This window comes from Vulpes lagopus, chromosome 18, assembly GCF_018345385.1.
Source record: "Vulpes lagopus strain Blue_001 chromosome 18, ASM1834538v1, whole genome shotgun sequence".
NCBI lineage: Eukaryota > Metazoa > Chordata > Mammalia > Carnivora > Canidae > Vulpes > Vulpes lagopus.
Window position 1 is genome coordinate 22,961,189 of NC_054841.1, and position 24,029 is coordinate 22,985,217.

General features: G+C 42.7%; 1 protein-coding gene across 2 annotated transcripts in view; it reads right to left on the reverse strand.

The window, feature by feature from the left end:
- Window positions 1-21,997, reverse strand: part of CNBD2 (cyclic nucleotide binding domain containing 2) — a 58,029-nt gene extending 36,032 nt beyond the window's left edge. The window contains exons 1-4 of one of the 2 annotated variants that reach the window (XM_041732616.1): window positions 21,958-21,997; window positions 6,581-6,718; window positions 3,917-3,970; window positions 127-290 (exon numbers count right to left, since the gene is read on the reverse strand). In XM_041732616.1, the coding sequence (XP_041588550.1) occupies window positions 127-290; window positions 3,917-3,970; window positions 6,581-6,718; window positions 21,958-21,984 (383 nt within the window). In that variant the 5' untranslated portion in view covers window positions 21,985-21,997. Of the gene's footprint in view, window positions 1-126; window positions 291-3,916; window positions 3,971-6,580; window positions 6,719-10,407; window positions 10,459-21,957 lie in introns of those variants that run through there. The other variant, XM_041732615.1, reaches the window with a different exon arrangement.
- Between the last annotated feature and the right edge of the window lie 2,032 nt (window positions 21,998-24,029).

Consider the following 24,029-nt stretch of genomic DNA (forward strand, 5'->3'; position numbering starts at 1 on the left):
AAACGGACAGATAGCTTTCCATGGCTGATGTACCATGGAGACACCAGCAGCCCTGTCATAGCCTTGTCAAGCAGGTGCTTCCTGCCCAGCCCAGCCCTGACACCAAGGGGTGTGTCCCTCACTGACCGTTCAAAGCGAATGACTTTGGCCAGGAGCAGCTGCAGGGGCTCTGAGTAGTTGCGGTAGCTGTCCAGAACCTGCAGGAGGTTACAGAGGGCCTGGATCTCCGACTCTGTCCTCCAGGAAGGCAGCTTCTGCGTGATCTGCATGGCTTTTGGAGGGAAGTGACCCTGGGGAGAGAGGACCAGAGTGACACACAAGACTCAGAAGTTTCCCCCAGGAGCTGGTGGGCAACTCCCCACACTCCTGCTTTTATACTTCACTCCCCAGACAATAGTGGTTTACACTCACTGAGTGCTCACTATGTGTCTGGCATCAGGGTATGCATCTTACACACATCATCTCACAGCATCTTTGCTCAGCCCAAGAAGTGAGGCACAATTATTATTTCCATATAACAGACAAAGGCACTCGAACAGGCTTATAACCTAGACCTGCTACGTGCCAAGACCCTTATCCCCACTTCCTAACCATACTGCCTTTGCCATTCACTGACCACCCACCGAGTCAATATAGGGCTCTCTGGGTTTCAGGGGCCCCTCAGCATATGTACATTGCAGCCAGGGAAGACTTCCCTTCCCTCAGCCTATACCTTAGCATGCTACACGAGACTAAGAAATAAAGAGAACCTACAGAAACTAACCCTGGTGAACCAGAACTCATGGACTAGTGGATGGACAGATCCATCCATTCACCCACAGTCCCATGTCCTGGGAAAATGGTATTTGAGTTGTTAACACTCCTACTGGCTGCCCATCTCACTTAGGATAAAGTCTTAAGCCGGTACTCCAGCCTAATGGAGCCTTCCTCCCTACCCATCCCCCCAACTTTGCCTCCTGCCTCTCTCAGAGCTTCATTCTCCAGGCTCTAGCCTTCTCTTGAAGAGGTCAAGCTCACTTCTGTCCTACAGTCTTGCTTGGGCTGTTTCCTCTGTCTGGAATGTTCTTCCCTGGATTTTCACATGGATATGGCTGCTTCCTTCTCTTCATTCAGTTCTTAGCTCCTATGTTACCACATCCTCAGGAAGTCCTACTGGATCATTTGACCTAAAATAGTAGGTCCCCTTCTCAGCAAGTCTTGGAATCATTTTTCCCAAAGCAGTTCATACTTTCTGAAATGACCTTATTCGTTTTTTTTTCTTTTTTGTTAATGTGTATATTATCTGTCATTTCCCCATCCTACACACACACACACACACACACACACACTCACCTCACTCACTTTAGAACCGCATTATCCAATATGGCAGCCATTAGCCACATGTGGCTATTTAAATTTAATTAGATAAAAAAGATTAGGTGTCCTGAGGGGCACCTGGGTGGCTCCGTGGTTAAGCGTCTGTCTTAGGCTCAGGTCATGATCCTGGGTTCCTGGGATCAAGTCCCACATCAGGCTCCTCGCAGGGAGCCTGCTTCCCCCTCTGCCATGACTCTGCCCCTCTCTCCGTATCTCTCATGAATAAAGAAATAAAATCTTAAAAAAAAAGAAAAGTTCCTCAGTCACACTAGCCACAAGTTCTACATGTGTCTTGTCGGCTACTATACTGGACAACGCATACAATTGAACATTTCCATTATCTCAGAAAACTCTATTGGACAAAGATGTTCTAGAATATAAGCTCCATTAAAAACATGATAATGGCTTCATCTATCTTATTTACCGCATTTTAGAATAACGCATTTTAGAATAACATCTCACATACAGTAGACACTCAAAAAAATAAAAATTTATGGAAAGAATGAATGAATGCCAGCTAATCTTACATAAAGTAGTTGTCCTAGAAGCAAAAAAAAAAAGTGGGACATGATGAGGAGTTCTGGACAACAGATCTGAAGCCTTGCATGTTCACTCAGAAGGGCAGTGTTGCTCAATGATTAATAATGCACAGGCCTGGGGCACCTAGGTGGCTCAGTTGGTTAGGCTTCTGTCTTCAGTTCATGTCATGATCCTGGGGTCCTGGGATTGAGTCCTACATTGGGCTCCCTGCACAGCAGGGAGTCTGCTTCTCCCTCTTCTCCTTCCCCTGCTGGTTCTCTCTTTCTAATAAGTAAAAATTAAAAAAAAATTTTTTTTTAAATGCACAGGCTCTGGTGCCAGATGCCTGGGTTTGAACCTTGGCCTGCTCCTACCTGGTGGTGTGTCCTAGGACAAATCATTTCCCTTTGAGCCTCAGTTCCCTATCTGAGAGCAGCAGAACCTGAATTTATAAATAGCAGAGCTAATATATGTAAGGGGCTTATAGTGGGCCTGGTTCCCAGTCAGAACTATAGAAGTGTTGGCCTTTTTTTTTTTTTAAATTAAGTAGGCTCCATGCCCAGCATGGAGCCCAACATGGGGCTTGAATTCATGACCCTGAGATAAAGACTTGAGCTGAGATCAAGTCAGACATTAACTGACTGAGCCCAAGGTGCCCCATGTTTTTAAGGTCTGAATTCAATCTTCTTCCTTCCTAACCCTCTCTTGCTATCAATAACCCATTGGGATTTCTTTATTTTTTTTTTTTAATTTTTTTATTTATTTATGATAGTCACACAGGGAGAGAGAGGCAGAGACACAGGCAGAGGGAGAAGCAGGCTCCATGCACCGGGAGCCCGACGTGGGATTCGATCTTGGGTCTCCAGGATTGCACCCTGGGCCAAAGGCAGGCGCCAAACCGCTGCGCCACCCAGGGATCCCCCCATTGGGATTTCTATCGCAGGGTTTTTATGACAAAACACAGATGCCTCTGGTTTCTATGAACAAAACTGATTCTCTGGGCCCACTTGGGGCTCCAATTCTTTTAGAAAATCTCTCTCAGGGCAGCCTGGGTGGCTCAGCAGTTTAGTGCCACCCTTGGCTCAGGGGCTGATCCTGGAGATCCAGGATCGAGTCCCACATCAGGCTCCTGCATGGAGCCTGCTTCACCCTCTGCCTCTCTCTCTCTCTCTCTCTCTCTCTCTCTCTCTCTCTGTCTCTCATGAATAAATAAATAAAATCTTAAAAAAGAAAAAAAGAAATTCTCTCTCACCACCACTGATCCTTAGAGACTCCCTTCTCTGGATTCCTACAAAACTGATTCTGCTATTTAACTTCCCAGGTAAGTTTCCTCACCTTAACTCTTACTTAGCTCCTTAAGGGCAGGTGGGGATGTTATATTACCTAGAATCACCACAACCAGACACAGATCTAAGCCTAGAGCTGGTAAGAGCTCAAATCTTTCCTATACAAGGTAGGCCCCTTTAAAAATACAAATTAAATTTTAATTTAGTATCCAAGATTTGGTGGAAAGAAGCCAGGAAGATAACAATTCTTAAAATTCAGAGAACAAGTCACACAGTCCAAAGCCTCACCCAGATATGAAGCATTTCTTTGCCAGAATGGCTGATACCCACAAAGAGGGTGCCTGCCCAGTGTCTATTAGAGGGCTTGGGGCACAGCCAGAATTCACACACAGGCCAGGCCTTTCCCCCCGACCCTGATTGTTTCTTCTGTGTCTGAAACTCTCACAACCTCTACTTTGAGTTTTGCTGTTTTTCCACGGGTCCAAGTACAGTTCTCCCTGCCGGTTCTGCTCAGCTATAAGGCGACAGTGGGTTCAACGGGGCTCACAGCCTTGGAATGTCAGGACTGGAATCTTGGGATCACTGAGGTCGGCTATTTCACACATGAGGAAATCAAGTGGCTAGCTCAGGGTGACACAGTGGGTTGGCACCAGAACCTGCACTGGACCCAGCTGTCCCGATACCCAGCCCCGTGCCTCTTCCAGGCCATGGTGCAGAAAGAACATTCTCAGCAGCAAGGTCGGAGTTATGCATACCTCCTCTGCGATGAAGTCCATGGTATCAAATGTGATTCGGCCTTGCTTCCTTTTCTGGGGGAGAAAAAAAGAGAAATTGGGGAGAAGAAAGAGAATCAGCAAGACTGCTACTAGAATTTTGCACTGAAACCCTCCTGTGCCCCCAGTGCTCACCCGTGGTAGGCGGAAGCCATGGGAACCCTCCTACCCACTGGAACCTCTCATGTCCACCTCTGCTCGAAAGCCCCAGCTCAGCCCCAGACTCAGACCCAGTGTGGACAGCGTGTCATTGTGGAAACAGAAATGCGGTGGGGGGAGGGGAGTAATAAAGAGAGGAAGGATGGAGAGAGAAAAGGAAGAGGGGGAAAGAGGCAAACAAATGAGGAAGTGGAGAGGGACAGAGAGGGAAAAAACAGAGACACCAACAAAGCCAGCCTTCCCTAAGCGCCTATCAGGAGCCAGGCACATGCCTCCTCTTCCTTTCTTACTCTATTTCACCCTGAGGACAAAGCAGGTATTGCTGAGCCCCCTTCTGGACTCCACAGGGGGTTAAGGAACCTGCCGGAGGATCACACACTGAGGAAACAGTCCTCTCCTAGAGCGTGTCCAGAAGAAAGCAGCGCAAAAGGTCTTAGGGATGAACTAATCCAACTCTATCTCCTAACAGTTGCAGGGGGGATGAGGAAATAGTCGAAGAAGAGGCAGAGAAAGAGGGGAAGATCTGTAGGAGGAGGCAGGGGAAAGGAAAGAGACAAACAAGGCCCTGACCACCATCTGGGCCAAACCTGGACCCACGCCCCATCTCTCTAGGTATACCTCAGGTCCTCCCCACCCCAGTGCCTCATTTATAGTTTATGTACCTGTGTCGTGCTTTTTAAGAAGGCCAGTGATAGAAAGCATGGTGCTCAGAAAGATGCGGATTCACAAGGTCTAATGAAAAGTGGCCCACGGTTCTCTCTACCTGACCCAACACTCCAGCCCCCTAGCTCTCTGCCCAGTAGCCACATGATTCCCCTTTGGCTGCTCTCAAGAGGCTTCTGCTCTGCTCGAGTCCACTCTGCCCAGGCACTGTCATTCAGTCTTAGCCTCACACATCCCTGATGACAAGTCTGATTTGGGTCTTCCAAGTACCCAGGCAGCCCAAGGCTTCTGGCAACCAAAGACTCCTGATAAATAGCACCCCTGGGCCCATGGCTTTACCACTGCATGACAACAACCTGAGTCAGAACATCCTTCCTGACAGCAAACCTCCATCTCTCAGGTTCCAATTCTTCCACTCCATCCCTTCCCAAGTCATGGTCCAACCATAGGGCAGAATCTGGTTGCAGAGTTCATTTGGTTTGGCCAGCATAGTGTCTTTAAATATATGAATTTGAGGGATGCCTGGGTGGCTCAGTGGTTGAGTGTCTGCCTTCAGCTCAGGTTGTGATCCTGGGGTCCTGGGATCGAGTCCCACATCAGGCTCCCTGCATGGAGCCTGCTTCTTCCTCTGCCTGTGTCTCTGCCTCTCTCATGAATAAATAAAATCTTTAAATATATATACATATATATGTGTATATATATATTTATATATATATATATGAATATGAATATCTTTGGATGGGCCATGCTCTTCTTTTCTGCAGACCCACAGGCCCCTACTCCCTGCTACATCTTTAACTCAGCCACATGCACACAGTTACACTTGCTGGCTCCTTAGCGACCCACCTAAGACAGCCTTTTTTTTCACCCATCAGCACCACCCATACTCCTTTCTCCTTCAGAAACCATTTGGGGCAATTTCTTGGAGTGAATTGCTAGGTGCAATTGGAAGGCAGGGCTGAATCTAGTCACTCCTGGCACAACAGAAAAATAAGCAGGGTTTGTCAGAGATTGGGAGAAACTTTGTGGGCCTGAATAGTAATGAAGATGCCTTTGGGGAACCAGAACAGGTTAACAGAATGGTGAGCAACTTTTCTGAGCTTAAAAAGGGTGTATGATCTACTACTGGAATAAAATATTTGAAACAGAGACCTTCTAGAAAATCTAGAAAGCATGGTCTCCAGAGTAAGCAGGGCCTTGCACGTGTTCCTTTGTTCAAGCAGGGGGACAGGAAAGAAGGTTGAGAAGATGAACAGTGATGGGCATTCAGAAAACCCTGACTCTAAGGAGACTTCTGGATTTCTCTGGCTCTTTTGATCCCTGTTGGAATGACGATGGCTTCTTCTCTACTCCTGGTGTTTCTTTCTACTCAGAGGGAGTTGTGCTGATAGAACACTACTAGCCCTTCTCCTTCCACATTGAGAAGGAGTGACATAAACTCCTTGGTGACTTTGGAAGGAAAAACAGGGTGAGATCATTCCTTCTCTGTCCCTGTGAGATCACATTCTGCTCTGTCCTCCTTTGCTGTGAATTTAGGGCAGGAGGGTCTGCTCCCACAGTGGAGGCCTGCCTTGGTCCAGCACTGTCCACGACACATGTAAGGCTATCTGATTCTGGGGTTTAGTCTTAGGTCATCCTTGCACTTGATGATACAAATAATCTTCTCCAATAAAAGTGTCGTCATTAACAAAAGTGACAGTTGGGTCTCCCATCTGCTTTACCCTTTGTCTTCTCTCTGTTGGTTCAGAATATGGATTGGGGAGTGAGGTGCTATTTATCAGACCCCCTTAAGCCCTCACAATCGTGCTAAGGCCAGTTGCTTACATCCCAGAAGGAAAAGATAGGGTGCTTTCTATGAGAGGTCTCGATGATCTGATATTCCCGGAATCCCCTGAGGCCCTGGCGGAACATTTTACACACTCGAATCATCACGATGATATCCATGGTGAGCTGGTACAGCCCCTGTGGAAACAAAACAAATAAGATCAGTAGAAACCATCTGTTTTCAGCAGCCACCAGCAGGCTAAATAGCACTGATAAAGTGAAATGGGATGGAATTAAATGCAGGGGTATGCTAGAGCCATGGTTCCACTTTTGAGGGAGTCTTCAATCCTGCTAAAATTGTGTTGGTAGCCTGAAAATGGCCACAGCTGGGACTATTTATGCCATACAAACTGGCAACTGCTACAAACCTCCCTCCCCAGGAGCTGGTGGGTAAAACTTTCCCCAGCACCGCTCTAGTTAAATAGCAAGTCCTTCACTTTGGTCCAGAAAACAGCAAAAGTGACAGCAGGCAGCAAGGGGGAGATGCAAAAAGCCTGGATTTTGGAATCAGATGGATCTGAGGGAAGAACAGTCGAGCAGATGCAACATTGTGGCCTTGGAAGACAGAAGAAGGGGCCATAAGCCAAGGGATGTGAGTGGTCTCTAGAAGCTAGAGAAGTCCAGGAAATGAGATTCTTCCCTAGACCCTCAGGAAAGGATTGCAGCCCTGCTGACACCTGGATTTTAGCCCAGGGAGACCTGTGCCAGACTTTTAGCCTACATAAGATAATATGATTTGTCTTAAGCCACTAAATTATGTGATATGTTATAGCAGCAATAGGAAACTAATATAACCACTCACCCAAGCTGGGCCATCTGATCCCAGGCAACCTTTGAGCCTGGGAATTTGGAATTGAAACTGAGAACAAATCAGTCTCTATCCCAGTATGAATTTGGGAGCAAGGGTAGTCACCCTCTGCCTGCCAAGTAAATACAGGGGATAGGGAAACAAGCTCAACAACAAAGAGATAAATCCAGAATGTGAAACAATCTACAAGTCAACTAACCCAGTTTCTTAAAAGACATGCAAATAAATGCAAAGCATGAACCTCTGGATTCTGATTCATAATTGCAAGCTGAAAAGGCCACTCTTGGGCAGCCCCAGTGGCGCAGCGGTTTGGCCCCGCCTGTGGCGGGGAGTGTGATCCTGGAGACCTGGAATCGAGTCCTGCATCGGGCTCCCTGCATGGAGCCTGCTTCTCCCTCTGCCTGTGTCTATGCATCTCTCTCTCTCTGTGTCTCTCATGAATAAATAAATAAAATCTTAAAAAAAAAAAGAAAAAGAAAAAGGCCACTATTTAGGGACAAATAAGGAAACTGAATATGCCTGGAGATTAGATGATATTAGGGATATTAGGTTAATTTTCTCACTATTATAGTGATGTTGTAATTATGTCCTTATTTTTAAGAAGCATCATAAGAGGGCAGCACTGGTGGCTCAACGGTTTAGCGCTGCCTGCAGCCCAGGGCGTGATCCTGGAGACCCAGGATGGAGTCCCACGACGGGGCTCCCTGCATGGAGCCTGCTTCTCCCTCTGCCTGTGTCTCTGCCTCTCTCTGTGTGTGTGTCTCTCATGAATAAACAAATAAAATCTTTAAAAAAAAAAAGCATCATAAGAAACGTAACTTACTCTCAAATGATTCAACAAGCACACACACAAATATGTAAAGCCAACATGGCCAAATGCTAACTGTTAGACCTAAGGGGTGATCATTATATTTCAACTTCAATGTTTTAAAATTTCCATAACGAAACAAGCACAAAAGCTAAAAACATTTATTTTTTTTTTTTAACTTCTGTTAACAAGGACTTCAAAGACAAAATGAAAAGGCAAACTGAAGACTGGAAGAATACATTTGCCATGCACAAAATCAACAAAGGATTCCTATCCAAAATTACAAAACATAATTATTACGAAAAGCTACTATTGGGGCACCTGGGTGGCTCAGTTGGTTAAGCATCTCCCTTCGACTCAAGTCGTGATCCCAGGGTCCTGGGGTTGAGCCCTGTGTTGGACTCCCTGCTCAGTGGGGAGCCTGCTTCTCCCTCTCCCTCTGACCCTCCTCCCTGCTTGTGCTCTCTCTCTGTCTCAAATAAATTTTTTTAAAAAACAAACAAAAAAAAAACCCTACTTTCCAATTTTTTTTATTTTAAAAATTCTGCAAATCAAAGCAAAAAATACAAATAACTCAGAAGAAAAAAATAAGCAAAGGATATAAACAGGTAACTCAAAGGGAAAATGTAAATCACCTATAAATAACAAAAAGATTCTGCACATCACTAGAGATAATGGAAAAGTAAATTCAAGTGGCAAGAGACCATTTTACATTTATTGGATTCAGGGGGGGTGGGGAAGAAGACATTTCCCAGAGGAAAAGCTAAAAATAATTGAAATGTCCATCAGTTGGGGAACGTATCACCGCATTACAGTATAGTCCTGGACTGAACATAGCACTAGAGCCATGCATGTCAGTGTGGGTAAAGATCACACGATTTTGAGTGGAAAAAAGGTTGGAAAGGGATGCCACTTAGGACATCATTAAAAAAAATGTGCTACATACTATGTTGCTTATAAATACTTATATATATAATAAAAATTTTAAATCTAGGGGGGCACCTTGGTGGCTCAGTGGTTGAGCAACCCCACATCAGGCTCCCCGTGGGGAGCCTGCTTCTCCCTCTGCCTATGTCTCTGCCTCTCTCTCTATCTCTCATGAATAAATAAATAAAATCTCTAAAAAAATTTTTTTTTAATCTAGAGAGGTAAGGTACATATTAACCTCAGGAAAGTGGTTCCCAGTGAGGAGGAGGGGAATGGGATGATGAGGAGCTTCACCAGTAACTGTAATATTTTCTTTAAAAATATTTATATCTGGGGACACCTGGGTGGCTCAGTGGTTGAGTGTCTGCCTTTGGCTCAAGGTGTGATCCCAGAGTCCTGGGATTGAGTCCCACATCAGGCTCCCCTTGAGGAGCCTGCATCTCCCTCTGCCTATGTCTCTGCCTCTCTCTGTGTCTCTCATGAATAAATAAATAAAATCTTTAAAAAAGAATTGTATCTGAAGGAAGTACAGGGAAAGGCTTTTTTTTTAATTTTTGTTTATTTATGATAGTCACACAGAGAGAGAGAGGCAGAGACATAGGCAGAGGGAGAAGCAGAGGGAGAAGCAGGCTCCATGCACCAGGAGCCCGATGTGGGACTCGATCCCGGGTCTCCAGGATCGCGCCCTGGGCCAAAGGCAGGCGCCAAACCACTGCAACACCCAGGGATCCCCAGGGAAAGGCTTTATTAATAAAATTAATACTTACTAAATAACCACTTTTCCACCAGGAACTATTCTAAGCCCTTTATAGGTATTGACTCATTTAATCCTCAACAGTAAATCAGTGCAATAGATACTAATACTACAATCACTCTTTACAGAGGGGAAAATAGACACAGCAAATCAAGTAACTTGCCTAATACTAATATTAGCCATATGACTAATAGGTGATGGGGATTTGAATCCAGAGTCCATAAGTTTAGCCTGTCACTCTATCCTGCTGCCAGGCCTATTCTCTCTGGATCTCACAACAGTCGGAAGGGTGAGTACAGAGCAGGTCTTAGGGGCTCAGAGTGTACCCTGTGACATGCCCAGTGTAAAGAGGATAGCAGTCTACACTGAAGTCTTTCTGAAGCCTAACCTGGAACTTTATCCTCTGTGTCATGCTGTGATTCCAAAAGAGACAGTGTAGGCCCCCCTATTACACCTGCCCCTCTTTTCCTCAAAATACCTGTCTGTGCAATCTTTCATTCTTTCCTCCCAGAACCCTTGACACTCCTCACCAGTTCCTTCTTCAGGATCTGCCACGAATAAGACACCATATATCTCCTCATGGTTCCTGAGCCGGCAAATGGCACAATTAACCCCTTTGCCTTTCAAGTGTAGGATCACAAATCCTTCCCAAAGAATCCACTTGTATTAAGAAACAAATAACTTCCCTCAGTGGCAAGGTAGGAGTTCCTCTCCACTCCTCATACCCTACCAATAGCTTCTAGAAGCCTTGTTCTGAGAAAAATCTCATTCTCAGAATCTCCTTATATCACAATGGAGGATTCTGGAAGAGAAGGCAGCGGGAAGGAACTAGAATCCAGGAGTCTAACGTCTAACATATATTGAGAACTCATAGAACTTATTATCTTAGTTAATCCTCACAACTACCACAAGGGGAGGGTCCTTACACCTACTCCATACAGACTGAGGCTTCAAGTAGCTAACTGAATGCCAGTCATAGGACCATTTAAGGAAAGTAAGGAAAGTGAAAGATTGCACAGACAGGTATTTTGAGGAAAAGAGGGGCAGGTGTAATAGGGGGGCCTACACTGTCTCTTTTGGAATCACAGCATGACACAGAGGATAAAGTTCCAGGTTAGGCTTCAGAAAGACTTCAGTGTAGACTGCTATCCTCTTTACACTGGGCATGTCACAGGGTACACTCTGAGCCCCTAAGACCTGCTCTGTACTCACCCTTCCGACTGTTGTGAGATCCAGAGAGAATAGGCCTGGCAGCAGGATAGAGTGACAGGCTGAACTTATGGACTCTGGATTCAAATCCCCATCACCTATTAGTCATATGGCTAATATTAGTATTAGGCAAGTTACTTGATTTGCTGTGCCTATTTTCCCCTCTGTAAAGAGTGATTTTTCTCTGCCCCTGGGCTGGGGGCAGGAGCACCAAACACCTCAGCCGAGAGGGCTCTCTGAGGCTTAGAACTCAGAGATCCTGTAGTGTGGGGTGTATGACACAGTCCTATAAATCTTGTTATATTAGTAGATCAGGAACTCTCAGAAAAATCAGAAGTCCTCAGCTAAATGGAGTGCCAAATGATAAAAGGAAATCTGGTGACTAGAACTCAATGACCCTGAGGCCCTTCCAAAAGGAGAAAAGAAAATAGGATCTAAAGTATGGCTGTCTACTAGATTAAAGATGGCAGTTGATGGTCGCAGTTTGCTCTTGTATACGAGAATCCTCAATAAAAAACTACGACTTCAAGTATGCCTGATTTGCCATTCCTATCCAGCAAGGCCCATCTGCCAATGCTCTCCCAGCTGACAGCCAAATGGAAAGACGCTGAATGCAGTAAAGACAGCCTGACAGCGGGGAAGACCCAAGCTCGGAATGACTAAATTCAAAGGCCAGCACTCCTAGAGTGAGACACTAATCACTTACAGAGATGAGAAGAGATAGAATTGTTTGTTTTGTTTTGTTTTCCCTCCCCTGCCAAGAGAAAAGATACAAGGAACTCAGGGAAGAACAGAGTAAGAGAATGTTTCAGAGAAAAAGAGAGAAGCAGTGTGGAGTTTTTGCCTTCTCTACCACAACCCTGATCTTAAGGAAGGAAATACAAAAGTTTAGGGGGTTTCTGAAACAAACTCTTGGGGGTGAGGAAGACAAGAAAGATGGTGGGAGGTGGTTACAGACAGGGAGGTATCCAACCAGTCCTCTGAGCTGCCTGAGATTCATGTGACCTGGAGAGGATCCAGACTAATAAGGGGCATCAGAGGATGTCAGTAAGTAGGGCCAAGACCCTGATAAGACCCTGAAAGTAGACATTCCCAACTTTACCTCTTGCCAGCAGTAATTGTATAATTTCCTGGGGAATTGGATTGGTGTTGGGGAGAAAAGGGCAGGAAGTTTGGAAAACTCTGAACTGGCCTACGATGAGTCAATCAGCCTGAAATTATATCCTCTCAAAATTACTGGATTGGATCTCAAGTTATTTGAAGACACATCTAAATTAAGTTGTCTCTTAGGAGGCAGGGTAGAGACCCAGAGTCAGACAGACATTAAAGTCAGGTCTAGAAATTAAGAAAGAGTCATTTCTGGGGTGCCTGGGTGGCTCAGTCAGTTAAGCGTCTCTGCCTTTGGCTCAAGTCGTGATCCTGGAGTTCTGGGATCAAGTCCTGTGTCAGGCTTCCTACCCCACAGGGAGCCTGCTTCTCCCTCTGCCTCTGCCTCTTTATCTCTTATAAATAAATAAATAAAATCTTTAAAAAGAAAAAAAAAAAAGAAAGTGTCATTTCTGTTGCAGTTTATAATCTTAAAATTGAACCATTGTAGAGCAGAAGGCCAGAAAGGGAATTCGTCCTATTCTTACCTGATAGTGGGTAAATCACTTAACCATACTGGGCCTCACTTTCCTCCTTTTAACACTGAGTTAGACTCAATTCCACAAATAATTTCTTTTCTTTTTCTTTTATTTTTTTTTCTCTTTTTCTTTTTTTAAGGATTTATTTATTTATTTAGAGAGAAACCATGAGCGGGGGGGGGGGGGGGGGAGAGACAGAAGGGGAGAGAGAGAGAATCTCAAGCAGACTCCCTGCTGAGCAACTGGGGGGGGCGGGGGGGAGGGGCTTGATCCCAAGCCCCTGAGATCATGACCTGAGCCAAATCAAGAGTCAGACACTTAACTGACTGAGCCACCCAGGTGCCCCAAACAATCTCTTTTCAAGATAAGATCCTTATTGTTTTGCTAATTATAATAGTTATGCGACTAATACTTATAGAGCTCCAACTACATGCAAGGTATGAAAAGGTGAATAAGACATGGTTTCTGCTCACAAGGAGTTCATAATATGGTGGCGATGGAAACCACAGTCAACAGAAAAAGTTACACTAAAATTAAGCTATAAACATAAATGAAGAAAAGGGAGACACTGATTGGAGAGCACGAGATGTGGCTGGAATATGAGATACCCAGGAGGCAGGAAGTGAGGGTATGCAGGCAGAGGTCACAAACCAGCCACCTATGGAGCAAATTGAGTTTTTAGACTGTTTTATTTGACCCACATGGTGTTATGATTAAAATAATGTTAAAACTTAACTTGGTTATGTTTAGTTGGGGAATGGGCTCACTAATTCACCAAAATCCTCACCTCACAGAACCATGTAACCTGCCAGGCATGTTATCTACTTGCAACTCCCAGTATAGGATCTATATGGTCTCTTTCAGACCTAAAATCCTTTGACTATATAATCAATGGTTGCAAAATTGTGGCCCACAGACCATATCTAGCCTGTTGGCACGCTTCAACTTTTTTTTAAAAAGATTTTATTATTTATTCATGAGAGACACACAGAGAGAGAGGCAGAGAGAGAAGCAGGCTCCATGCAGGGAGCCCAACACGGGACTCAATCCCAGGTCTCCAGGATCACACCCTGGTCCCAAGGTGGCGCTAAACCACTGGGCCACCCAGGCTGCCCCATTTCAACGGTTTAAAAAAATATGTTTAAAAAAAAAATTAAAAAAAAAATAAAATAAAAAAATATGTTTTTTAATTAGTTAGGGCAACTGGCTGGCTCAGTCAATAGAGCATGCAACTCTTGATCTTGAGTCTGTGAGTTCAAACTCCCTGTTGAGTGTAGAGATTACTTAAAAATAAAAAAAATCTTTAAAACATTTTTTAATTAGCTGTCAACACTTAAATACTAGAATTTTATGGGCAGCTTTCTTTTTTTTTTTTTTAAGATTTTATTTATTTATTCGTGAGAGAGATATATACACACACAGAGGCAGAGACACAGGTAGAGGGAGAAGCAGGCCTCCTGCAAGGAGCCGGATGCAGGACTTGATCCTGGATCTCGGGATCACGACCTGAGCTGAAGGCAGATAGATGCTCAACTGCTGAGCCACCCAGGTGTCCCTATGGGCAGTTTTTTAGGAAAACATAATTCACCAAAGTGACCCTGATATAAGCCATCTAAATGGACTACTTTTTGTAGAAGAAATAAAGGAAATTGTAGAAGAGCTCTCTCACCACCTCTACCATCACTGAGAAAGAAAATAGTACCAGGTTCTGAAGAGAAAGCGAGAGATTAATGAGTATTGTCTTTAAAATCCTAAATATAAGCAGATAGAATTCAATAGTACATTTAAAAATAACATTATTGGAGAGCACCTGGGGGGGCAGTCTGCTAAGTGGTTGATTCCTGGTTTTGGCTCAGGTTGTGATCTCTGGGTTGGGGATCGAGCCCCACCTTGGCTCTGCACTCAATGTGGAGTTGGCTTGGGTTTCTCTCTCCCTCTCCCTCTGGTCCTCCTCCCTACCCCTGTTCTCTCTGTCTCTCAAATAAATAAATCCTAAAAAATATAATAACATCATTGTGGTACCTCTTTGGCTCAGTCAGTGGAGGATGTGACTCTTGATCTTGGGATTGTAGGTTTGAGCTCCACGTTGGGTGTAGAGATTACTTTAAAATAAGAGAAAAAAATCTTTAAAAAAAGGGAAAAAAAAATTTTTGAAGCTCCTGGCTGACTCAGTCAGAAAAGCATGCGACTACTGATTTGGAGTGGTGAGTTTGAGCCCCACACTGGGTGTACAGATTACTTAAACAAACAAAAAAACTTTTTTTTTTTCTTAAATTAAAAACTTTTGAGACAGCTGGGTGGCTCAGTGGTTGAGCATCTGCCTTCGCTCCGGGCATGATCCCAGGATCCGGGGATCGAGTCCTGCACTGGGCTCCTTGCAGGAGGCCTGCTTCTCCCTCTGCCTGTGTCTCTGCATCTCTCTGTGTCTCTCATGAATAAATAAATAAAATCTTTTTTAAAAAATTAAAAACTTTTTTTTTTTGAGAGGGCGCGTTAATGAACATGTCACTCTTGGAGACAACTGGGGCTCCAGACAACTGGGGGTCCAGTGCTGGGACCTTAGTAATACTGCACTGAGCATGCCTCAAAGCTATCCCATTGGTTAAGGGCTACCCCTGGAGGCATTCACTTGCTTTTCTGGACTAAGCAACCCAGTGGCCAGAGAAAGCCCTCAGTGAAGGTACTTAGAGTAGGAAGCTGCCTGGTTAGCCTGTGCAGAAATGACAAGCCAGAGGATTAAATAAAGCCCACAGTAAACGCCTGGGGCTGCATGTCTTGGGGACAGCTGGCAGAGTTGCAAATTATCCCAAAAAGGTGGTACATTTGAAGGCAGAACCAACAGCACCTTCTGCAGAACATTGGGATTGTAAGGGCTGGGCTCGGAGAGCTTCCCTGGTATCCTTGGCACCAAGGAGAAGCAGGGCACAAGAGCTGACCAGGGAAAACACACAGACCGCCATTCTTGCAGCCCTGCAGCTGCCAAGCTCCATCTGCCAGGACAGGAAAGAGCTAAACCAATTTGGTCACACAGAACCTTTGTCAGAAGGAGCTTTGCTGATGACCCTAAGAGGCTTCCTGTCAGTCTGGAATTTTACTCTAGTCCCTTCTCCATGCACACTTCCAACAAAGAGCTGGTCCAGAAAGAACTCACTTCATTTAAAGGGGATTCATAATAAAAAATAAACAGCACCAGACCCATATATTACAGAAAAGCGGGGGAGGGAGGCAGGGAACCAGAAAAACAAATGGCAGATGAAAGGCGTTCACCAGAAAAAAAAAAAATTAACACGAAACAGATGATAATCATGAACCACAAAGAACTCAAAGGGCTTAATACATTTTAAAACTAGAGTTCAAAAAAAAAAAAAAAACTAGAGTTCAAAGCAAAGATGCAAAAGTTCAAAGAGATGATGAAGCAACTGTAGGAGATGGCATTGGCAAAGCTCAGGAAAGAAGTATTTTTGTTTTTGTTTTAAAAAAAAAAAATCTCAGAACTGAAGATTATTTCAGAAACATCAAAAAGGAAGTTATCCCTGCTGAATACAGAGGTCAGGACTGCAAAAAGCAAGTGAGGGAATTGTCAATGCGCACTTAAAAAGGAACCAAGAAATGAAACAACTAACAGGTATGGAAATACAGAGGGAGAGAGAGTGGGGGTTGAGTATACTCTTAAAGGTGTAAATCTTTTTTTAAAAAAAGATTTTATTTTTAAGTAATCTCTACACCCAACGGGGGGCTTGAACCTACAACCTCAAGATCAAGAGTCACATGCTCTACCGACTGAACAAGCCAGGCACCCTTATAGCTGTAAGTCTTAAGACACATTTTAAATCTGGTAAAACAAAATGTATAAGCCTATTTAAAGATATAAAGGGAACTAACAATAATAATTAAAACTAGATAGAAAAGAAGAAAAAAAGGAGAAGTATAACAATTACTTTTTCGACTTTTGAATTTTGTACTAGGCATATTTACATATATAGCTTGCCTGTTAAAACGAATGCATCAATTTTTATTTATTTATTTTTTAAAGATTTTTATTTATTCATGAAAGACACACAGAGAGAGAGGCAGAGACATAGGCAGAGGGAGAAGCAGGCTCCCTGCGGGGACCTCGATTTGAGACTTGATCCCAGGACCTGAGGATCACACCCTGAGCCAAAGGCAGAGGCTCAACCACTGAGCCACCCAGGTGCCCCTGAATGCATCAATTTTTAAGAAATTAAACAAAATCAATGCAGTGCAATAAGCGACACAGCTACTAGTAGAACACCACAATAAAAACAGATTCATTGAAAACTAGAAGCTAGAAGGCTTGCAATTCAATAGAAATAAATGAAAGGAGAAAATGACAAAAGGATGTTAAAGTACCCAGGCTTCTGAACTTACATTGGTTTATCAAGAACAATAATTAGTAATAACTGAGTTAATAAACGTAATCCACTAAAATACCCTAGACCAGTTATCTGCAGCTTATCAAGACATCAAAAGATAAAAGACCTTTACCCCATGATCAAACACACTTGATAAAACAGGTTAGCAAAAAGAAATTAAGAAAGTCAGTAGAGAGACCAGAGTAAGCTTCTTAGACTTTATAACAAAAGATTAGGGGTACCTGGGTGGCTTGGTAGTTGACCATCTGCCTTTGGCTCAGGTCATGATCCGGGGTCCTAGGATTGAGTCCCACATTTAGCTCCCTGTGGGGAGCCTGCTTCTCCTTCTGCCTATGTCTCTGCCTCTCTTTCTGTGCCTCTCATGAGTAAATAAATAAAATCTTTAAAAACAAGATTAAAATACACACACAACAGGAATATCCTGGGGCCCTTGTGTCCAAACCACCTCATTAGGTGACACTGCTTTCTCTTCACCATGATCACAGCTGGCCTACTAGAATGATGCACGTAGTGTCTGGTGAGTGTAATTGAAATTATAAGATTACTAAATCTGTTGAAAATATGAATGTCCTGTGTAAAATTTTCTATTTAACATCTCACATGGAGAAAATAATGCAAAATAACAACTGCTGGCAATGATGGGGAGAAACTGGAACCCAAGTGCATTGCTGGTGGGAATGTAAAATGGTGGAACCACTGTGGAAAACAGTATGGTAGTTGCTCAAAAAATTAAACATAGCATTACCATATGATCCAACAATTCTACTTCTGGGTATATACTCAGGAATTAACAGCAGAGACTCAAAAAGATAACCGTATAACAATGTTCATAGCAGTATTATTTACAATAGTCAAAATGTAGGAAACCCAAATGTCCATTAACACATGAATAAGCAGAATGTGCTACATACATATAATGGAATACTAGCCTTAAGAAGGAAGGAAATTCTGATACATGCTATAATGTTGATGAAACTTGAAAACATTATGCTAAGAAGACAGACACAAAAGGACAAATATCGTAGGATTCCATTTATATGAGGTTCCTACAAGAGTCAAATTCACAGAGACAGAAAATACAACGGTGCTCACTAGGGGCTGGGAAGAGGGGTGAATAGGGAGTTTGGCTCAGGTCATGATCCTGGGGCCCTGAGATTGAGTCCCATTTCAGGCTCACCATAAGCAGCCTGCTTCTCCCTCTGCCTCTGCGTGTCTCTCGTGAATAAATAAAATCTTAAAAAAAAAGTATTGGTGTGAATCATGCATTTCAATAGAGACAGATGTAGAAATAGATATATAAATAAATATATGATTAAAATAACAAAAATTCAACTGAGTAAACTTGAAGATCTAATTGGCTTTATCAAACAATTCATAAACCATGTTCACCTCACCTGGCAAACAGAGATACTCTGAAGTTATGCAAAATGGAAGGCTTTCATAGAGAGGAGTGTGGGACAAGGAGCCTCTAGCAAAGGAAACATGAAGGTTCATTCGAGGAAAGTAAGAGGATGATGGCTTCTCACTGGCTGAACCACAGCACTTTCCATTGGCTGGGCTTGCTGGGCCACAAGAATATCCTTCCTTGGTGGGGGTGGGGGTGGGGTGGGGAAGTAGTGATGTAATAACGCCTTCCTGTTGGAGATGCAAGGTACCTCTCCTCCTCTTTGGGGTAACTGGCCATGAGTGGTTGGGTGAGAGCTCCCCCTACAAGCCTTCCCAAGTCCCAACTTTAGTTGAGATTTCCCTTGCTAACTTTCCCTCCCTCTGTTCAAGAGGGAGCCTAGGAGCTGGGATTATCCCAATAGCATGAACAAACCCAGTGCCCAAATCTTGGTTTCTAAACACCATTCTCCACTAAAAGAACATGATTTTTTTTGTTTTTCTGGAGAAATGGCTGATTCCAGAGCTGGGATAGGGAAGGTACAACATGTGCTGAAAAGTACAGAAAATTTCAAAAAATTATGGGGGCATGTCAAAAGGACATAGAAGGCAGCCAAAAGGGGTTCCCATTGGTCCAATATAGGGTAATTTGGGCATTAGAATAAATAATGAATTCCAGTGGCAACCAAGAGGCAGTAACCCCATTACAGCCTCTCTCTCCCATCCATTATAATTAAAAACTTTGACATTTGTTTAAAAGAGCTTCTGCATATGTATGTGTGTATGTATTTTATCACAAGGCACACAAAATAATTTTAAAAGGGAAAAAGGTGAAAGATTGAGATTCTGGGAATCTCAAGTATCAAAACTTTCCTTCTTCTATAACTTCCCTTTATTACAAAACACTTTTCTGAAAACTTACTATAGGTCCCGGCCATGAAACCGTATTTTGTCAGTAGTTGACCAAGCTGTTTTGTGAGAGCTCTTTCATGAAACAGTGCATTTAATTTCCAGAGTAAATGTTGAATTCAAAAAAGAAAAAAGAAAAGTTTAAAGGTGAGCTGCCTTAGAGTTTTAACAAAAAAATGGCATGCAAACAAAGGCTATGTGTTAGATGTTATAAACTCATGGGGCATCCTGTATTTTAGCAATGGCCCAGAATAAGAAATGCTTTTTGACTGATCTCTTCCAATAAACTTGTAATACTTTGGGCTTCAAAAAAAAAAAAAAAAAACTTTGGACAAAACACAATTTGAGACTCTTACAAATAAATAATGACGGGAAATCCCTGGGTGGCTCAGCGGTTTAGCGCCTGCCTTCGGCGCTGGGCATGATCCTGGAGTCCCGGGATCAGGTCCTACATCGGGCTCCCTGCATGGAGCCTGCTTCTGCCTCTTCCTGTGTCTCTGCCTCTCTCTCTCTCTCTGTGTGTGTGTGTGTCTCTCATGAATAAATAAATAAAATCTAAATAAATAAATAAATAAATAAATAAATAAATAAAGGCAAGTGTACTGGGTTTTGGGGGTGGGTAGTAAAAACAAAAGAACAAGCCCAAATGTGGGTGAATTTCCTGGTTTAATGAAGTCACAGGATACAAGTCATTAGACAAAAATTAATTTTATTTTTATATACTACTGAACAACTAGAAACTGAAAATTTTTAAATAATACCATTTATAGTAGCACTAAAAACATGAAATACTTAGGTATAAATATAATATGTGCAGATTCTGTATACTGAAAATGATAAAACATTGATGGAAGAAATTAAAGAATATCTAAATAATACCAGACCTGGTACCAGTTCTTTACATATATTTCCTCTTTGACTCTTCAGAACCATTCTGTGTCATAGTTACTACCCCCAGGCTCAGAAAGAGTCTGACTTATCCAAGGCCATATGATAAAAGAATTCATAGCAGCTTCATTTTGGAATAGCCCCAAATTGGAAATAACTCAAACGTCCTTCAACCAGTGACTGGCTAAGCAAACCATGGTATAGCCACACCATGGATTATTACTCAGCAATAAAAATGAACGTTTTATTAGAATATGAAACAACCTAGATGAATCTCCAGGGAATTACTCTGTGTGAAGAAAGCCAGTCCCAAATGGTTACACACTGTACAATTCCATTTATATAACATTTTTGAAATGACAACATTAAAGAGATGGAGAACAGATTAGTGGTTGCCTGTGGCTAGAGATGGGGGGTAGGGAAGAGGGGTAGGTGTAATTATAAAATGGTAGCATGAGAGACTGTGAGAACTAGACCCAAGACCTGACCTTTACTGCCTACCTGCTTGTACTCACCAACTTTTGTCCCACATTTTTCCTTAAGCTCTTCTTTCCAGCTTATCTCTTTAATTCAGGCAAAAGACCCAATGGTCATAGCATCCTGTGATGGAAACTGCCTGGATAAAGAGCAGTAGCTGGCCTAGACCCCCCAGATCAGTTTCAATTCAACCCCTGACTCACATGTGTGCAGATGGGCCATGGAGTGACCAGCTGTTACCTTTCCCTCATTATAATACTAAAATCTCCACTCAAGGAGGAGCATGAACCTCATTTACATAATATACGATGCACATTATTGGTATGTTTCCTTAAGGTGCATGCACAACTTTATGCCCACCTCTACATATGATGACAAGGACCTCTTACCTAAATATTCATCCTAACCCTAAATAAAAGGAATTCATTCACCCTTGCTCAAAGAGTCACAGCTTTGGAAGTTATTACCCATGATCTCACTTGCTGCAAATGCAGTTTACCCGTGAGAGCATTCTATGTGGTGTAGTTTCTATCTGTGATTCACTAAGGATCAAAATCACTTTAGTTCAGTTACAGGATCATAGTGGTCATCAAACATTTCTAGATATTGATTGTGGTACAGTTGCATGAATCTACACATGTGATAAAATTGCATAGGCCTATACACATACACAAATAAGTGCTTATAAAACTGGTATAATGTGAACAAACTGTGGATTGTATCATTGTCAACTTCCCAGTGTTGACATTATACTGTGGTTGCATAAGATGTCACCACTGCGGAAAACTGGGTGAAGTATGCATGAGACCTCTCTGTATAATTTTTGTAACTTTCTATGAAGCCATAACTATTTCCAAATAAAAAGGTTAAAAAAAAATATCCAGGCTTCTATACCACAACCCCCAACAGTATGCCATCAAAAGACACTGAAGTCTCTCTGAAAGAGTATGGGAATCACATTAGAGCTCCCCTTCAAAGATGAAACCTCTACTTATCACTTTTCCTTGATTCAATATTTACTGAGAGTCCAACTGGGAATCAGGCCTTATGTTGGAAGCTAAGTGATAGGAGATGCATGATTTATGATACCTTCTCAAGTGAGCTCCCAACCTAGTTGCTAATGAAAAGACCTAATATGATAAGAACATCGGACTACTACAAGTCCGAAGAATTCTGTCCTTGTGGAACCACTTACTAGGTTTTTTAGTTTGGACCAATCCATTTCCTCTTGGTGCGCTGACTTCTTAACCTGCAAAATTTGGGAGAATGGAATACATATAAATAAATGTATTTTAAACTAAACCTGGGTCCTGTGAGTAGGTTCAAGGATATCTTGAAATCACCTAAAATTATATGCATAAATATGTAGAATAATTCCAGATGAGGTATTGTTTTCAGATTCTGGGCATTTGCTTACCCATACAGTTTAGAATAACTGCATTTAACTTTTAGATTTAATATGTATGGTCCCTTCAATTCTAAGATTCCACAATCCTAATAGACCTCCAAGATCTATTTCTAATATTCCATGATTCTAATAGGGATGCAAGAAATGGGACTAGAGATCTAACATTCTGAGATTCCATGGAGGACTGCAAGAGTTCATTCCCTTTCCCAAAAGAACAAGGGTTCAATTTTTCAACATGGGATTCTAGACAGTCTATGATTTAACTTCCAAATGACCTTCCAAACTCAGCTTTCATCCCTTTCCCATACCCTGGCCACTCCCCCAGGTGTAGCCTGCAGTTTTTACAAAGTTTTGCTCCCATTCACTCTGTGCTTTGGCACAGGCAATGCCTTCTACCTGGAATGCCCTAAATCTCCCTTTTTCTTCTTGAGTCTCAGCTTAAAGTTCTCCCCGCCCCCAGTAAAAATCTTCCGTGACCCTTCATCCTTGCAGCAAGGTTTGATGTGCTTCCTTAAGCCCAGATTTCTGACTGCCTGTCACCATCCAGGGAATAGGACTGTTGGTTCACTCAGGGCAGTGAATCAAAATGCCAAGAGGCGAGGCAAAGGAAGTAAAGGTTTGAAGCTAGTAGGTATAACAAACTCTAGACTCCTGTTTTCCCATCTCTGGAAATAAAGAAAAATATCAGATCTAGGGAAAACAATCTGAGAGAAACAGTAAATGTAAACAGCATTCTGTTTAAGAGACAAAAGGGAGTGGTGGGGATTGAGGCCTTTTGAAACAGAGCATCTTGTCCAAAAGAAGGAGACTCTACTCAGTTCCAGCTAATTGTTGATTGGCAGGAATGTGGGTGGGTCCATCCAATGTGGTCAGCTCATCTACTTTTTCAAGAGAAGCTGGAAATCCAGATTTGCACATGTGAAATCTCCCAATTTTAAGTGCCAATAACTAAAAAATATTCAAGACCCATTGCAATGACTTTCAGGGTTTTCAGGCTATGAAAAATGTTCTGTGAGAATTCATTTCTACCTATCCAAGAGAGCACATCCTATTTAGAAGGCAAGTTTTATATCAGGGCTGCTGGTGTATTGCAAGTTGTTAAACAGACCCACTCCTTCTGCACAAAGCTCAGACAAAACCTTTCATATGGGTCCCCTGTCTCTCTCTCTCTTTGGGTCTTAGCTTCCCTATCTACCAAATGGCAGTATAAAACATAATTGTGAGTCAGCTGTCAAGAGGTACAAGGTTTTATCTGTATCATCTGGCTGAACTCTCCTAACTTCTGAGGTAAATTGTATTATCTCCACATTTTACAGCTCTAAAAAAACCCTGCCACTCAGAGATAGCAATTTATCTAATGAAGACAACAGCAAACAAATTTAAAAAAACCCTTTCCTTCAAAGGGCTTTACTGCTTTAATCCTCTCAACGAGTCTGGCCTAAGGCAAATAAACCCTGAAATGGGGAGTCCACCAAGGCAGCCTGACTCCAAAGCGGTAGCACGGTGTTGCTTAACAGGAATATAATGCAAACCACACATATAAATTTTTCTAGTAGCCACACTTGAAAAGTAAAATGACACAGGTTAATTTTAATAATAGACTTTATTTGACCCGACACATGCAAAATATTGCCAATCTAACACGTAATCAATATAAAAGACATTGAGATCTATTACTGGTTGTACCAAAGCTTGGGTATCTTTTACATTACAGCACATCCCAATTCCGACTAGCCACATTTCAAAGGGCTCAGTAAGCCCACGGAGCTAGCGGCCACCATACGGGACAGGGCATTTAGAGTCTAATTTTAATGTTAAAAGCAGAACCCAAAGAGGCACCTGTCCCTTGGTTTCAAAGG